Source organism: Cyrtonyx montezumae, unplaced genomic scaffold, assembly GCF_038088225.1.
Source record: "Cyrtonyx montezumae isolate F1298 unplaced genomic scaffold, pur_monq_1.0 scaffold_20, whole genome shotgun sequence".
Lineage (NCBI taxonomy): Eukaryota > Metazoa > Chordata > Aves > Galliformes > Odontophoridae > Cyrtonyx > Cyrtonyx montezumae.
In genome coordinates, this window is record NW_027071937.1 from 163,918 (window position 1) to 182,707 (window position 18,790).

The following is an 18,790-nucleotide window of genomic DNA, read 5'->3' on the forward strand; positions in this document are numbered from 1 at the left end:
ACAAAAATAATTAGGAACTAATAGTCTACAGGAACAACAGTGAAATATGGACAGAGTAACTGAGAAGAACTGTCATTTTAAAACCTTCATTTAAAAAATATTTTTATATTTTAATTCATAGAAGTAGATCTATTTCTCTTTGTACTTAAAGACAACAGGCAAACAATACTTCATCATATCACCGAATTATTTACCTGGTTAAACCTCCTAGTGAAGGCAACAATATTTGGAGCAAGGATGTGTTTTTCTTTCTTATTCCACCCACAGCTGGCTAGTTCCTAAGAAACAAAAAGCCTTAGAAGTCAGTAAAGTTTGAAAACATTAAAAAAGTATAGAAACTGGCTTTGGTTAGGTTAAATACTTCATACATGAAGTTAAAGCTAAACTTAACAACATTACAACTAAAGACTTTTTTTTTGAGATACAATAGATCTGCGCAGCATGAGATGGTTAACCTAACAAGGTTAACTTTAACGAGGTTGCTATTAACTTCAGAGAACTTCACAACGAAAACGCAGTGTCAACAAATGCTCACTCTCCAAAAACCACTTTGTACGCACTGAACAATTTCTTCATATGCAGATGTCTACATGTTACTGTGTGAGCACCAGAGAAAGAAATTCAAGTTCCAATATATTTCAGATGTCTATCTGTCACCATTTAAGCCTTCCACAGGTGAAACATGAACTAACAAGTTCAGAAAGGAGAGTAGTTTATTTTGAGGGCTTTTTTTTTTTTTAAACATTCATACATAGTAGGGCTGTCTTCTTTGAAGACTGATTACAAATAAAGTAAATAAGGCTGGTTTATTAGTTATTAGACTCACAGTGCTAGTAGACTGCAAGAAGTTGAGCACTTCAGAATGAAAGAGCTTTACATAAATGGTTACATTTCCAGAGAAATGAAAAACCAAAGATGTAAATAGTTAATAAAATAATAATAATTAAAAAAAAAAGAACCTACCTCAGGTTGTATAGCTTTAAATATTGGCATATCCATTAATGTAATTTGGCTCTGCAATAAAGACAGAATTTTAATTCATCCGATAAAAAGAGCAAACAATTACATGTTTACATCTGCTTGACGTGGCCCTTCAAACATACAGTAGTATTTTCTCCACAGACCAGAAATGATCATCCAGAATTAGGCATAATAAGATTGTCATACCACAAGAAAGCCACCTGAGTGGAAACAAGTTGTTTCACTGTTTTACATTTAATTGCTGCAACTACACAATGGCTTTCAGTACCTGTAGCAAGAACTAAAACTGCGTTTCTCAGAGTCTAAAGGGTTTGTGTACTTTGTTACACAACAGAAATGGTAGGAAAAATTATTTGCCCGTCACTGGCTATATTTTGAGGCAGACTATCACTGCCTTGAAATGCAACAACACATTACGATGTTAACTAGTTAAAATTGGAACATGCTTTAAAGTTGTCACACATTTTTAGTTACTAATGAGTGTTTCCTGATAAAACATAATGCTGTTACAAAGCCAATGATTTTTTAAAAAGTACTTGTAGACTGTTTAGCATATCAGAGATCAGATACTTCTACTGTTTCCTACTTACACTGTGTATGTGGAAATCCTGTAAAATATATTGAAGAACATACTGTTTAAATTACACTGTAAGTATATAAACTTACAGTGCTTTTTAACTTTCTGATTCCTATGATTTAATATTTAAAAGAGTCTCTAACAAATGCTTCTTTGGACCTTTCCCCAGGACAGATTCTTTGTTGGTTTCTACTATAATTTATCAGACGTGAATCTAATGAGAAAAAACTTCCTTCCATAAATCATTATTTACTTTTAACGAAGACACTGCTATAAATTCCTAGCTGACCACTCTTAGCTGCCACTAAAACAGAAGATCAGGTAAATCATGAAAAGGCTTCAATCTGGGAAAAGAAGAACAACTTCTCTGGCTAAGGAAGTTTTCAACATGAAAAGAAAGGAAGATCATACTAAAGTCAACACGAACAACTTCAAAGAAACGAACAGTTGTATCAGTAGATGGTTCAGAACAGTCATAATTTAAATAGAAAGTTACTATGGCTTTTGATCATCAGTAAAACTAGAGAAAGAAAAATGATTACAAATATTTAGACTTGGGAACTATAAGATGTCTTACATGACATAACACATGCATATGCACATCTGCTCTTAAAGTATACCGTTAAATAAAGACCTTCATCAACAAGCTCCTGTCTTATACCAACAGCTGTAAAAATGTTGAACATAACAAAAACTGTTGGGCTGTGAATTACATGCAACCTTAAATCAACTAGATAATTCTATTTCAGAAATCACTACAAACGCATTTTGTTGTGTTGAGTATATACAATGTTCTGAGCTATCATCTAGATATATATTATCACATAATTTCATATTTTGTCTCCTCTGATAAGTCAACTCTAACGTTATTTTTCTGATTATACACAGAATGGTAAAGCTTTGCTGAAAAGGAGCCAAAAGGGCAGGCCATTTCTTTTTGAAGCTGAGTAGATGGAGATTTGCCATACAAGTATTTTTACAGTTCTACCTAACAACAGATTTCACCTGTGTATTCTGGATTACTGTTTAAAAAGAGATTCAACAGAATATTTTCCAAAGTGACAAACTTACAGGAACAACATAGACATATCTCCAGGTCTTCTTTTGTGAAGAAGACACCACAGGTATGAACTTAAGCAAAATGAAAGAAATGCTGCTTTGATGACCAGAATATTCATGGAAACACTGAACTAGGTTTGATAACTGTCATCCTCACTCTTTCTGGTTCCCCAGCAAGTTAAGATGTAAATTACATAGTAAGAGACAAAACATGAGAACTATATCAGACTCACACCAAAACAGCAGCTCTGCTTTCTGCTTCATACTGAAAACTTAGCATTAATGACTACAAAAAGTTTCCTTACTTTTTTTAAGAAACTGAATTTTCTGAGAAACTGATGTTTCACTAGAAAAGACTGTGCGTTTGTGGTTTCAATTAAAACAAACAAACAAGCAAGCAAACAAAAAACAACAGAACTACACATACCTAGCATTACGTATTATTACAAGTGTATTGTTTTCTGAAACACTGGGAAAAAAAAATCAAGCAGCTTTAAGTAGAAAAAAATATACTATGTCAACACAACACAAACATTAAATCCCAATACATAGTGTATATATATATATATATAAATATATATAAATATATATAAATATTCTGCTAGCCATGAAGAGTATACATGCAGAAATGCAAAATAAACATTTCTACTTACAGCAAACTCCTCAGGAGTTACTTTTAATACATCAAATACAACTGCATCGTAGCTCTTATTGGCATAATCTGAACTTCGCCCTTCCAGAGAATCTGAGCTGCTACTACCCTACAATGAAAAAAAGAAAAATGACACATATCTGCAGACAGGTTAAAAAAATCAAGAAATTACACATGAAAAAGCACGACCTTCAAAAAGATTTGTACTTTAAAATTATTATGTTTAGCTTCACATGGTCAGGGAACATTGCCAGTATATTTCAGAAAACCTCCTTCTGTAAAAACTAAAACAACATATAATTTTAGCTCCATGAATTTTCTGGCTTTTGAAAGCTATTTTTAAAATACAGATAAAAGAACTGTCCCAAAAATGAAACTTGGGATGTTGAATATTCATATTCAATGGAAATGTTTCAATAAAATATGCCAAGTAAAGAGTAGGAATAGCATGTAGATTCAAATCATGCAAACAGAGAAGGAAAGGAAAACAAAAAAAGCGAGAACTGACATGCCCTGAAATGTACATTAAAGTTCAGACTTCACAGAGCATTCAGGGAAGTTGACAAACATCCTTCTCCAGGATTCTGTGCAAATCAAAAAATTGTGTGGATTCAAAGAAGGGATGAGACTGATTTATGTAAGACAGCCACTGAGAGCTACTAACCAAGACTTTCCCCTCTCAAAGTCCTTAGAGTGCAAACATATGGCACCAGCAGGATGTTCCAGTTGTGCTTGTACTGCCCCTATTCCCCTTTTCATGCATTTGCAGGTGGTCACTTTCAAAGGCAGAATAATGGATTAGAAGAATCTTTGGTATGACCATGGAGAATTTCCATGCTCTGAGCTGTGACAGATATTTTTGTCCTGAGAAAAGGCTTCTTCACATCATTTTAAATAGGAATTTTAATTTAAGAGGAAACCAGAATTGTGCTTACACATCCAGTTTGAAATTATTCCCATTTGAGAGAAGATAGCATTTATATTTGAGAAAATGATCTTCTGTAGGGCACAGCTGTATTTCATATTTTTGTTTTGTTACGTGACTTTTAAAGTTTACTGCTGAAACAACTGATTCATTTCATTAAATTAGGAGAATCACTTTGACAGGACCAAATTCCAGGCAGAAAAGGTACCACTATGGAAAAAGATGCTTCATACGGTTCTTTAGACAAGAAGTAGAATTTCTCAAGTAAGGAAGAATGTCATCAAAACATTTACTTTTTCAAAAAGCAAATGTACTTCCAATAGTACATTTAAAACATGTGCCTTTCTGGATTAAAAAAACCAACAAACGACAACAACAACTAAAGAGAAATTCAGTGGCATAACTAATTCCTAAGCAGTCTTTGTTTGGCTACTTTGGACCTTACAAACACTACCTACCACCTGCACACAGATCACAGAGAATAGGTTTTTTTGCTGCCTGGTCTCCAAAGGATACAAAAGATTAAAATGAATACCATCTTATAGACAACTGACAGACTGGTAAATTTCTTTTCCCCCAAAAAAGAAACCAACTAGATAGAATACATCCTACTGGCTTGATCTGGGTAGCACAACACATTTTTCTTGTTCACAAACTTTGGTGTTTTCAGAAATGTACACTATGCAGTAACTGGTCAAAAAATGCTATTTAAAACTAATCTGAATCAGTAATTGTCATTAACAACAACAAAAGAATAGGTTATTAGCACTCAGAACCATGGAGCTTGAATTACCATGTTGTCAAATACTACACCACTCGTGGGAAACACAACTGACATTAACCTACAGTGGAAAAGGGCTTCTCTGAAATTTGAAACAATCCAAAACTTCCATTTTTATAACAGTGATAAAGCAATGTAATTAAAACAAGGCAACAAAAAAAAACGACAGTGAACTGTACCTCTGGAGTGGCAGAGGTGACCATCACATTGGCCACAAAGTCATTCCTTTTATACATGCTCACACTAAGAAGCAGAAATTTTCAGCACAGCCAGCACTGGTAAGACAACATGAGGAAAGCAGAATTCCTGTAAAGGAATGTAAATGCATTCATAAACAAGAGATTTCACTGTTCTTTATCTGTTAAACAAATCTTAGGAATGATGTAATCATAAAGGCTAGATTCTCTTCTGTCTTTCAAGTACCAACTCTATGAATATCATTAAAGCTCCACCAAGTTCTTACCTCCACTCTGAATTAACTCAATAAATGCTTTGTTTATTTTAACAAATAAAAGGGTTTGCATTTAAGTTTAATTAGATTTTATGTCAAGACTGCACTCATTCATTCAGAAACCGCAGGATAATAGAATACATTTAAAGACAAGAAACTAAAACCACTGACCGAAGAAATGGCGCTCCCTCACATTTCCCTGCTCACCACTTCTGAGTGTATTGATTATTTATGTAACCAGTACTTGAAATCTGACTGTATTTTCGTAAAATATAAATGACATTTGCAGTTGCTCAGACCTCCACTGATATTTACAGACAAGTGTGCCTGAAAGGATTTTGTCAGGCCACAAAGAATGGATATTTTTCAGAGCACAGAACCAGCCAACATCTTCCACCGTACAAAGGAAGGAAGAATTTCAGGATCTCAGATAATCCATCATGGTCTGAAGTAAGATTTTTCCAACTGCCTTCAAGCAGAAAGATGCAAATTAGCCTGGGACTTCACAGATGTAATATACAACAGCAAGCTTCTTCCAGAAACCAAAACAGAATGGCAAAAAAATAAAAAATAAAATAAACATCTAAGAGGTACCACAAAGATGTTACTTCTGTGTAGATGGGTAGAACAATTTATTCCAGCTACACTGCTGCAGAAATCCAGTCTAACAAAAATTGAAAAAAAAACAAAAACAAAAATCCACTGACATACTGCAGCTCTGGATTAACAGATGTTGAGCCCAACAGTAATATTCTTATACAAAAGAACCACTCAATCTTTAAATAAAGTACAAATAAATACAAGACACCAGATTCCTGTGATTTTAGCAGACAATCATCTCCCCATTACCAAGAAATCTGATTGCATTTTCTTGCATGTATTTTAGTAGTCACCCTTTAAAGGATAAGTGCCACATGGACAGAGGTGGATGTAAGATATACATAATTAAGTTGTGTGTCAATCAGAAGAAACAACTTGTATAAACAGGCACAACTGAAATGACAACTGATTGATAACTCATAAGAATCCCTCACAAATTTTCAAAATAACATCAGTTATGCAAATACAACAACTTGTGATTCCACACACAAAAGCCTTCATTTTATTCCAAATTTTCGTAAGGGTTAAGAAATTCTGAGCAACTTATTTTCAAATCGAAGTAGAAACAAACAAACAAACCAACAACCAGAATTTGAACATAGCATTTACTAATTCAGACTAAAAAAGATCTTCTACTTTAGCTTATTTAGGAAAGGTGAGATTTTCACTGCACTTAACACCCCACGACGTCTTACAAGACAAACAGAAGCAACGCTCCACATAGTCACATGTACACGTGAAATTAATCAGTATGCGTGTTGAAAATAATGCCAAAATCACCTCAGTCAAACTAGTCAAGAAGCAATTTCCCTTATCTCCCATACAAACAAATTTGTGTTTTGAGCAGTAACAGACTGAAAATTGTTTCTGGGTCTGGAATTTCTCCTGTGAAAAGCCCTTAGATATACTGAAGTGGAAAGCAATTTTTTATGATGTAATTTCTTTCAAATGTGGCACTTACATAATGGCAATAAAAATACTCTCTTCCTTCTCCAGCTTCTTGACTAGGCTTTCCAGTGTGTGGGGACTCAAAAATGCTCTGACTGGGGAAGAGAAAAATCCTGTATGTGATCTTGTAATGAGCCCAAGGTCAGTCTTACTACTAATTTTAACATTCACCACATGAGATACAAAAGAGCTTTAATATCTGAAATCAAAACAACTAACATTTCTGCTGGTAGCAAAATGGATTAATCACTGTGCAAATACACATACCAAACAGATGTTGTTGGTTGTCTGTTGCCAACTTAGTACATTTTATATATGCATTTACTTGAATCATAGTAATCACATAAAATTGAAAAAAAATCAAAACAAAAAAAATCCCAGCTATGCCTTTACCAGCATTTGTCAGATTTTGTCACCTGTGGCACCGAAGTGACACTCTCTGGAGGCTGAAGAGTTAATTTCACATTGTTTTTAGTGATATGTATATACTTGACAAGGACCATGAATTTATAATGCAAAGAAAGTCACAAAGGACTCTGAAGAATAGCTATCAGCTCTGGCCAAGAATGTTCCCAAGCCATAAATTCCGAATGCTAGCAGAGCACTCAGGAAAAGGAACAAACCATCATGTTTTTAAAGAATACGGGAATAATAATGTAAACAAGCACTGATGATCATTACTAATTAACTTTCTTGATGGAGGAAAAAATACCAGGATAGATAGACTTCAAATCAGACTTAGTGGAGCTGTTCTGAGCTCTAAACTACAACCAACTTCACCAGTTTCAAAAACTCACTTACTACTTTTGTTACTTCATTGTGGTTTTCCTATTATCTCTCAATTATGAGCTGACAGGTGTGCCATGATTTTTTAAAAAAAAAGCACACTTTGGTATTATTACCAAGAGGTAACAGTTTTTTTCCAATGGTCAAATTAGCTGCTCACCTGTTCAGTGAAGATGATTAGAAAGCACCAGGCTCCACATGAAGGCTGATAAACTTGGCTGAAATCAATGGAAGTTACCAGATTTGGTTTATTAAAAGAAATAAAATGATTCTCCAAACACCAGAATGATTTAACTTTTTGTTGACCAAGGCAAGTGAATGAGTAACACCAAAAGGATCTTACTTTCAACCTCCATCAAGACAAAAAAATAAAGAAGTTATTCTACCTTTGCCATTTTTTAAGCAGTTGTCACAACCTACGGATACCTCTACAATAAACAACACTGAGCTCCATGTTCAGCTTTTGTTTACGAACACTGCACTCATTTTCCTGTTTCTTCATTCCAAAACTATTCCTCCAGATGTTCAACATTAGAATGTTTCTCTCCTTCATGAACTATGAACAAAATCACATTCAGATGCTGTGGGTGTAGAGTACAAAACGAAAATGTTAGTTAAATGTATTTGAAGAGTAAAGTAGGACTGTATTAAGACAACAGGATGAAGCAAGAGTGTATTTATATTTGTACCCCCATGTTTGCATTCAGCCACTGATGTGAAATGTGTCACCATCTATATCACATCCAGCTGCAGCCTAAAGGCTTAAACAAGGTGAAAGAACCCTATCTTCAGTTATTAATAAATGCAGATAGAAGGGGAAATAATATCAGGTATCTACAACCATTTTTTACTGCTTCTCCACTTCTAAGTACTTATGCAGCTTTTTTTTTTTTTGATGTTGCCTTTGCTTAGTGTCATTGTCTTAGAACTAAAAAGCAAATAGTAAATTCTCAAAATTATTCTAAATCTGACAGCTGTTTTGTCATTGTAGGTGACAGAGAAAGCCAACTCAGAATCACTCAAAGGAGAATTTCCTCAATTTTTTTCCAAAAAGCAGCTACTGAATGCTATAACAGGATCCTTACTAACTTCAAGAAAGTAATGCACAAACTTCAGGAGCACTGAGAAACAGTACTGTAAAACCCCTTTTAATCCTGACAGAATCAGTTCTGAAGAGTTTAGTGCTTTTCAGGCTCTAGATCCTATCTTTACTTTCCTGAGAGTTTCCATCCAGTCACATACGCCACTTCTCATTCCCTCCCATGTGACTTTTACAAAGTGGAGAGGAAAAGGATTGTGTTTCCTATTACAGAGGCAAGACTAAATTCCAAAGTATTCAAAACAAATACAATGAATAATTGTCTAATAGTTCAAGAAAAAAAAGTAAGTAGGCTATATACAAAATTTAAGAAGCCTTTACACTTATGTGACTAACATCTTCCTAAGTGACAATTGTTTGTGTATTTCCAGTATTGATTTCACCAGGAAGTTTCTAGAATAAGTTCCATTATGCTTTAGGCAACAGTACCACCTATAGATAAAATGTGTCATGAACAAGCAAGTAGTTTCATGAACATTCTTTTCTGAGAATCTTATTATACTTAATGATGAACAATGAAAAGATAATGGAAATCAATTTTTAAATTAAGCATACAAAATCCTATACTGGTGTGTGCCAAGGTCTGTCAAGTTATGTCCTTAGGAAAAAAAAAAACCAGTATTCCAAAGTTCAGTACAGGAATTTAAACCATTCAGTTATACTACCAGCACAAATACAAAGATACAAAGACTGATCAGGATTAACAAAGAAATTGTGTCTCATTAGCCTTGTCAATCTACAACAGATTCAAACAGGAATGTAAGCAAAAATATATAAACATTTTTAAGGTTCTCTGGATCAACTATGTGAGATCCCATTGCTTTAGGGGATCACAAACTGAAAGGTAAATGAATACTTTTCAGTAACAGGCACCATTCCTGAGCAAGCCAGCTGAAAAGCAGATTCCTGCATCAAATGACCAGTTGACAAATAATCAAGTCTAACACATGAAAAGACAGATTCAGAATTGATTTAAAGCTATATTAAAGTGAGGACTAATAGTTGCAATATTTGCCACAAAAGCAGAACAGCCTTTGCAGGTTCCAAGTGACCTTTTAATAATAAGATTTTTTGCATTCAAATGTTAGAAGACAGCAGGAGTATCTCACATGTTCTTCTCTCATTGGAAACAAGAAGTTTCATATCTTAAATTAAGAAAAGAACTGCAATCTACTACTCCCCCTTTCCTCCTTCCCCCTCCCCCCCAAAAAAAAAAAAAAATCTAGCATCCTTTGCTACTAAAAATGTCTCATTCTTTGTCAACCATAAAATACTTATTCTCTCTAAATCTGATTTGTTTTAGAACACTTCAATGTTCGCAATGTTCCACTAGGCGGCAGAGATTCTTAACTTATTAAAGGGCCTGTTTTCAAAATGTCTTAATTTTTTGTTTTAGTATGGAATCATAACCCAGAAAATCTACAAGACAAATATACATTCTTAAGAAATTAAAATGGCAATGAGTTCTTCCTAAGTTGTGCTCTTGCACACAGTTACTCAGAAAATCTATTTTAGTGTTCTTTATAAAAACAGAGAAACTTAGTTGACGTGAAATCACTAAAAAGACAATGCTAGACAGCACCTAAGTGCACTAAGTCCCAATTAACTGAACGCACTCAGGGGTGGACAATACTTTAACTGCTCACGTTTTCCAACATTCCAAAGTAACACCATAGGCGTTAATTTTGCAGTATCATTTTGACTGAAAGAGCAAGCATTTTGGAAGAGGTCTGTAAAGTGTAGGAACTAGTGACTACCACTGCTGCTCTGCCCCGATTTACTCTATACTCCAATAATCAAGGTGTCCATGAAGGACTGGATAAATATTCCCTTGTTACCATTTAGAGTTATTTTCCACAACTAATGCAATGTTTGTTCACTGCTTGCTTCACCAGTAGAAAGTGAATTCAGAAACCCTACCAACTCTCAGAAACTCTGTAATATGCATAACTTTAATACCCATTACTCTCAGAATCACTGAGGCTGAAACTGTTCAATCCCTCTGCTAAAGAAGGTTCAGATCAGTTTTGATAGTCACCATTCTGCAGTACCTTTGGGCAATCCACTCCAGTGCTTGACCATTCTCAAGGTAAATAAGCGTTTTCTCATGCTTAGATGAAATTTGCTGTTCTTGTTCTCTGGCCATTTCCTCTGTTTTCTATTCACTGGGTAGCACTGAAATGTTTCCTCCTTCCTCTTTACATCCTCTCATCAGGTGCTTCTACACATTCGTAGCATTTCCCATAGACCTGCTCTCTTCCTCAATAGGTAGCTTCAGTGATCATTGTCTCATTACGAGGTGGATACCTCATGGCTCTCCCTGGGACTCATTCCAGTATGCCTGTAACTTCCTTCAACTAGGGAGCCCAGCACTGATCACAGCATTCCAGATACAGCGTAACCAAGTGCTGAGCAGAAAAGAAGGATCACATCCTTCAACCCACTGGCAGTTCTTAGCACAGCCCAGCACAGTCCTCCAAAGTGACAGAGCACAGAGCAATCAACAAAAAATAGTAATGACAAAAAAAAAAAAAAAGGATGAAACAAATTCCCTTATCTACACCACCCACTTTTTCCAATGAACTAATGATGAACACTTAGGACTTTGGTAAGTCAACTTCTGCTACCTACAAGCCTCCAATACTGATCAAGTAAGAAGTGTTTATGTGAAAGTACAGTACAACAAACAAAACACAGAACCACCTGGGAATAGCTCACAGTACAAACCAAGAAAATGACTGACACAAAGACTACTTGAAAATTACAGAATTAATGAGGATTACAGCATGGCACAAGTACTTCTGTGTTCTGAAAAACACAGAAACTTTATTTTTCAGGAAAAATATGGAGAAGAAAATTGGGGGAACTGAAGCAAATGCTCTGATGACTCTTCATTTAACGGAAAATAATGATTGCTACCTGGAACCAACCAGATCTTTACATCTGAATCCTTTAGGGTGAAAAATAAAAAACTGCTTAGCAATAAACTTTTGACTACTCAATGCTTTTGACTATTCAGTGATGTCTGTTGTGAATACATGGACAAAGATGACTGTACTTTAATTAGAGAACCTTTCACTCTCTTGGTAGGGGAAGGAGGAAGCAAGAGTGAACAGAACCAGTAAACTTGCTGCACAAGAAAGAAATTAGATGCCTTAGAGTCAACTTATCTGTTAGAAACACCAGTGTAGATCTAAAGAAGATTTTTAAACCTCAGTCAAAACCAAGGGATAGAGATGTTCATTATTTTCACAGAATCGCAGGGGTTGGAAGGGGCCTCCAGAGATCAACCTCCCTGCAGAGCAGGTCCCCTACAGCAGGCTACACAAATAGACATCCAGGTGGGTCTTGAATATCTTCAGAGAAGGAGAATCCACAACCTCCCTGGGCAGCCTGTTCCAGTGCTCTGTCATTCTTACTGTGAAGAAATTCCTTTGCATATTGGTGCAGAACTTCCAGTTTATGGCTGTTTCCCCTTGTTCTGTCCTCACAGACTGCTGAAAAGAGGTTGTCCATGCCTCTTTGACTCCAACATTTAATATATTTATAAACATTAATAAGATCACCTCTGAGTCTTGAGGCTGAACAGACCCAGTTTGCTCAACCATTCCTGACAGGGGAGACTCATTTGGCTTTCCCTCATTTGGGACTATCTGAGCATAAAAAAGGCTTTACACAGTGTAAATGCCTACTTAGGTCAGCTAACATGATTCAGAAGGCAAATGTAAACATGATGTTCTTGAAAGAAAGAACTCAGGAAAATATACACATACAGGAGGAATTCAGAGATTACTACTGGTCACAATGAACATGGGTTCTGCTTCCAACAAGGCAGAACAGACAGAATCTGTACCAAAAAATGCTGACAGTCACTGAAGGTGTTAATTCAATCAGCCAAGACAATTCTCAAGAACATTACTCGCTCCAGGTGTCTTAGGCTTCCTCTAGACTTAGACACTAACTCTAGCAGAGAAAGCTACCCCATGCCATTCAAATGACTGGTTTAAAATCAATCAATCTGGAAGCAAACCTCATTCCAATAGATGACTGTGCGAAGGCAGCTTGACAGTAATACATACACCAAATAGGCCATCAAATCAGATTCTGCAGTTCAGCCTCCTACTGATGCTCTATGTGAACTACAAACAAGTTCACAGAACAGTGAAAGAACACAATAGTGCTACATATTCTGGTTACTCCTGAAATGCAGTAGGGGTGTTATAACTGCCTACTATGTGGAATTAAATTGCTTTATCTTAACCCAAGCAACATACAATTGATGCTCTGCAGGAGGCACCCTTACAAAAGCAGCTCATGGAAGTTGTCTATTGACACCTGAAAAATATAAAATAAACATTTATAACGTAGAATAACTGTTTGTTGTAGTTAATCGATAATTCCTTAAGTTAAACAAAACATGACCACCAACTGTCTTAGCAAATAGTAAAATATAAGAAAAAGGAAAAAGGGAGTAAGCGCCGCTGCATAACACTGAAGGTAAAAAAGTGAAAGAATATTTATCAGCTTAACGACACTAGCTACAAAAACAATACATACTCTTAACAAAGAATAAATAATAAACATCAATTCTGAGAACCTGATACCATCACAATTCAAATCAAAATAGAGCTGCAGCTTTCCCTACAGGAAAAGTAAGTTTTCTCACAAAAGCCTGCTGACCTACGACAAGATGTGTTTGAGAGAGCTACAATTCAGATAAGCCTCAAGAAAAAAGTCACAGAAAAAGAAGTATCTGCAATATCACTGTAACAATTACTGCCACAGCTCAAGGATTTACCAGCGTAAGAGAATTGATAAACAACTCAAGCAAACAAAAACAGTGAGACACCCATTTTAATCACAGATGAATACTTACAGAACACGGTAGTTCTGCACTTACTCACCCCATTTTGCTGTACATCTTCATTGGGCCATTGTTCACACTCAACAGCTCTGGCTATGAAGTAGCTTTATTTCGTTTACAAGCATGGCACTCCTGCAAATTACCAGAAAACATAATAATAAATATTGCTGTAATTCTAACTAACTTCTCAAACTCTGCATTTCCAACCTGAAACATGTTCATGGTATTTTTATAGGATTATACAGGAAACACTGTCCCAGCTTTAAATTGCTTTGGTGGCTAATTCCACAGTCTAGCTTTACTAGCGTATTACAGATTCCAAAACTCAAAAATGAAGATTACATCACTGATGGAGAGCAACATTTTATAAGAATCCCATAACTAATTATTCTCCAAATAAATATCTGCAACTGTTGCTCACATGATCAGCCAGTAAAACTTCCAAGCAGATATAGCTATGGTTATTGGCTAACACTTAATTCTCAAAAAAAGAATGAACACAACAAAATACAACTGATCACTCTTTTTATATCGGCAAATTAAGAACAGCTCTTTTAGCAAAGAAGACCAGCAGCAAATCTGAGAAAATGCTCTTCCAGTAACTTGCCTTGGTGACATTTAGAAACATCCCTTCCCTGTTCTGCTCTTCTATCTTACACCAATTTTAATAATCGCTAGTATTGAAGACAACTAGACATCGAATTAGAAGAAGATCATCTTACAGATATTTCAAGGTGGGTACAGATTATCATAGAGAAATTGACGTGAAAATCCCATTAAAGTCTATGCGGCACTGCTAAAGTTAACACTCTGATACTCGGTGACTTTTGTTATCACAGTATCTCTACTACAATCCCTATTCTCCTCTTACCATTAAGGAACCTACACTAAATATATGAAGGAATGGCAAAAAACAACCACCACCAATGCTATGAAAGTTAACTCATCTCAAACCATGTCACAGACTGTAGAATAATTCAAAATCCTTACATTTTGTACTATCTGCTGAAGGAACTAGGAAAGCTTCCACAAAGTTCTCACCTTCTCAACTTCTTTGGTCTAACATATTCCTTCAGAATGTACCTAAATATTTATTTGCGAGAAATTTCTACAAGATAGGAAAAAGCTCTCTTGCCCAAACATGAGAAAAATACTCATCTTTAGTACTAAAAGAAGTTTATTTTCTTAGTTAAAAATACTTACACTTACTTAAGAAAGGGGATTTCTGATCGCTTATTAAATAAAAAGCTGAAGCCATGAAGGAATACAACTGGAAGCAGCATATTTTAACTATGCCACCTAAGCAGTCTTTTTCTCTTTGGTGAAGGATTAGCTATGCTTTGCTCATCACAAAAGGAGGTCTACATTCACATACCAGCTGCAGGGTTTTCAAATTCAACACTTAAAAATATGAAAACATTTTAGTGTAAAAAATAGCTAAACCTGTTATTCATTTTCCATCACTTGAAGATGATGTTTTACAAGATAAACCTAACTGTTTTACAGCAACATTAAATGAAACATTAGTTTACTGGAAAAAAAAATTTTGGAAAAAAAAGTGTTGATGCCACTAATACTGGAATCGAGTGCACCATCAACAAGTTTGCTGACAGCAGCAAACTAAGCAGTGCAGTTGGCTGAAGGAAGAGATGCCATCCAGAGGGACATGGACAAGCTTAGCAGTGAGCCCACATGAAATCAGACAACCTCAGCTTAACTATTTCCCCATTCTGTATTGGTTAATTTCCTAAGTTCAAACTTGAACAGGAACTAAAAATCTGTGGAATAAGAGCTTTACACAGATGAATGTTGAAAACTGATGTTTTAATTAAAAGAAAAGCAGAATACACTTTGCAGTAGCTGAAAAAGAGGAGCTTCAGCTCCAGTGCTCTGCCCTCTTGGTGGCCTTTGGTATTGGTTGCTTCAGGAAACAATGACAGATCAGAAAACATAACTGACATGGTCACTAACAGAATTTAAAAAAATAAGATTCTGTAAAACCTTCAAAATATATATTTTTAAAATAAGTTTCTTAGACTTTTTGATTGAATAAAGCTGTGCTTCCTATGCACATTCATTGTAAAATATTAACATTTGTATGCAAGATAAATGAAACTCTCTTCCATTTTCTAAAGCTCTCCTCCATTAATGCTTTTAAATACTGCCTTGTATACACATACAACACTGATTACAAAAAGCACCGAGGACCTAGAAATAAAGTTTATATGGTCAGAAAGGAAAGCTCATGCAGAAAGCAATCTAGGTGGTAGACTGTCCCCGTCCCCCCCCACTAAACTAAGGTAAATACAAAGAAAACTGACAAAGAAGTGCAAATCATATAGATTGTTACCATGCTAACACAACTGTCCCAGCACAAAAACAAACCCGAATTTACAGACATCTGTTAGGTACAGATAGCTACATTCAATTCTGAAAGTTAATGCTCTCTCAAAAAAAGAAGTAAGGGAGAGTAAGAGTGCTCCACTTTCACATACGCATCACTACAGAGCAGGGGCACGCTGCAGTTCCGCTGCCAGGCATTTCAGCAGCCCTTCCTCCACCATTGCCAAGGCCTCCACACGCTGCGGCCTGCTGCAGTGTAGTTCAAGTTCGACCAAAAAAAAAACCAAAAAAAAAAAACCAAAAAAAACCCACCAGAAAACAGACCTGAGGCAATCGACGCTCCTTAGCAGTACTTGAGCAATATAACCCGTACCGTGTGAAAATAGTTTTCAAATGTATTCCTGAAACCCAGAAGAGGAAGCAGTCAAATCCAGAAGCTTTACACATACACCGTCTGTTATCCAGTTAACAAACTCTGAGTCCCGAAAAGCACAGCACCTCTCCCGGATCCCCAGGCCCCAAAACGACCCCCTCATTTCATCACACCCTTCCAGCCCTGGAAATCGAACCCGTCAGTAAAGCCGGCCGCTCGCACGCAGGGCTCACAGGAGGCCGGCCGCGTCCGGCCGCGGAAGGGCCGAAACGGGGCAGTAGTGCAAAGCAGCGATGGCACGCGCGCGGTGCAGGTACGCGGCCCGGCACTCAGAGGCTCCGACGGCGGCGGCCGCGAAGGACAAAAACAAAACCAGAGCGCGGCCCCAGCGCAGCCTGGGGAAACACCTGCGGGGAGGGGGCTCGCGGTGACGGCGGCGGGTGGTTCCCTGGCCCCGCGCCTCACACCTGCCCGGGGACCGCGCTCCGCCCGTACGGAACGCTGAAGAGCCGCGTGCTCCCCGCGGCGCTCGGGCTCCGGCCGGACCCGGGGCCGCAAAGCTCCGCCTGCCGCACACACCCGAGGCGAGGATGTGAACGACGGCGGCAGAGACGGGCCTGGAGAGCTCTGCGGCAACATAGGTCGCAGCCAGAGAGGAGGGCCCGGCCGCGTAACACCTGTCCCGTACGGGACGCGGGGCGCGTCTCACCTGTCTCGGAGGCTGCGGCCGCGGGCGATACCCCCCACGAACCTTCTCGACGCCTACGCCCGGGCAGCGCAGGGGAACCGCAGCCCGCCCTTTACAGCCACCGAGGACGAGGCCCGACTGGCGTGGGGGGATCCAAGGGAGGGGTCGGGGCGCGCCGGACTGACGGCCCCGTCGACCAATCACCGCTGCGCACGGCAGCGCTCACCAATCCGCGTGGCGCAGGGCGGGGCCACGCGATCGAGCGGCCGAGTGCGCAGGAGCCGTTGCTGCCTGCAGGTGTGTGGGGTCGCGCTGTTTTCCGGCGGGATCCGCTCGGCCCGGTCTGTTCTGGCTGACGAGAGCGGGGGGGTGGGTCCGCGCTGCTTAGCGGCACAGGCCCTGCGTGCCGCACCTGCGGTTCCCGGGAAGGCTTTCTCCGCCTCTCCGGAGCTGTCGAAGGATGCTTGGAAGCTGTCGTCGGGGCAGAGCAGCTGAGTCTCTGCCCACAGGAATCAGTTCCTCACCCATCGCCTGTTGCGCTGCAGCCTTTAGCAGCCGCAAGCCAAACTTTGTGGATCTCCATCAGCCTTGCAAATTTGCCATAAAACTACATCAGAAGCCTTGTTTCAAGAGCAGCAAAACTAGAGCATGGGTGACTGCAATTTGCCTCTCTTATAAAACCCTCGTTTCTTCTCCTCTCATGCCTACAGTTAATCTGTTTGTTTTACATTGTATGAGATTTCCAGGGTTCTTAAATATGAGTCTGATTTATAGTAGTACAGTGACAGTGCAGACAGGTACTGAAGCATGAACAGGAAAGTGTGCATAGGAAACAGCTAAAGCTGCTTATATTTATGACAAAGGAAACGTCAGAATGTTCAGAAGGAACTTGTGAAAAGCTTTGCACCAAAAGTTAACAGCATCAACTCACAGGGACACAGCCCTGCCACCCTACAGCTACCTGACAAGAGGGAACAGTTTACCTTCTCAAAATAACAGGACACCAAAACCTCATATAACTTGTTGTTGGTTGTTTCTTTACTCTCCTTCCTCAGGCAAAAGCAGCATTACTTTTATTCCATTAAGTCATGTTTCGTTTACCCTGCTCCACATTACTTGAGTTTTCAGAAACTATAAGCAAGGGCAATGGAACAGACGCTTTCTTAGAACAGTTAATCATACTGAGTCTGTCTAAACAATAAAGGGAATAAAACTCTAACCTCCTCCAACCCTTAAATCAGACACACCCTTTGGTGCCTGTTAAGTTTACAGCTTGTTCAGATTTAATTCAGCTTTGTTATAGAACAAAAGTCTTTGCTAGCAAACATCCCATATACAACAGAAAGGTGGGAACAACACTAGCAAACTTTGTACTAAATTTCATAGCATCAGCTGCCTTTTTGCAAGATTCTGCTCATCCCTGGAAAGACAAGTCAATCTCAGCAAATTAGTGATAGCATACACTTGGTTTTGGATGTATTCATTACTCCTAGAAGTTCCTTGTTACAAAGGTACTTAAAGACCCAGTTAGAAAGCAGCTAAGGCTCAGCTACCAGCAGAAAACAACTATCAGTTGCTAGATACTCGTGTTAAATTCAAGCTTGTGTGGCAGGAGCTGTAACCTACACAGCTCTACTGTTGCATATGGCACAGCAAAACATCG

The 18,790-nt window shown here is 38.0% G+C and overlaps 1 protein-coding gene across 6 annotated transcripts in view; it reads right to left on the minus strand.

Moving 5' to 3' along the window:
• RALGPS1 (Ral GEF with PH domain and SH3 binding motif 1) overlaps window positions 1–13,854 on the minus strand; it is a 74,463-nt gene extending 60,609 nt beyond the window's left edge. For 4 of the 6 annotated variants that reach the window (XM_065737311.1, XM_065737309.1, XM_065737307.1 and 1 more), the window contains exons 1-6: window positions 13,736–13,854; window positions 6,988–7,069; window positions 5,155–5,281; window positions 3,271–3,378; window positions 964–1,014; window positions 195–278 (exon numbers count right to left, since the gene is read on the minus strand). In XM_065737311.1, coding sequence (XP_065593383.1) covers window positions 195–278; window positions 964–1,014; window positions 3,271–3,378; window positions 5,155–5,211 — 300 coding nt within the window. In that variant the 5' untranslated portion in view covers window positions 5,212–5,281; window positions 6,988–7,069; window positions 13,736–13,854. The remainder of the gene's footprint in view (window positions 1–194; window positions 279–963; window positions 1,015–3,270; window positions 3,379–5,154; window positions 5,282–6,987; window positions 7,070–13,735) is intronic. The other 2 variants (XM_065737308.1, XM_065737312.1) reach the window with 2 other exon arrangements.
• Between the last annotated feature and the right edge of the window lie 4,936 nt (window positions 13,855–18,790).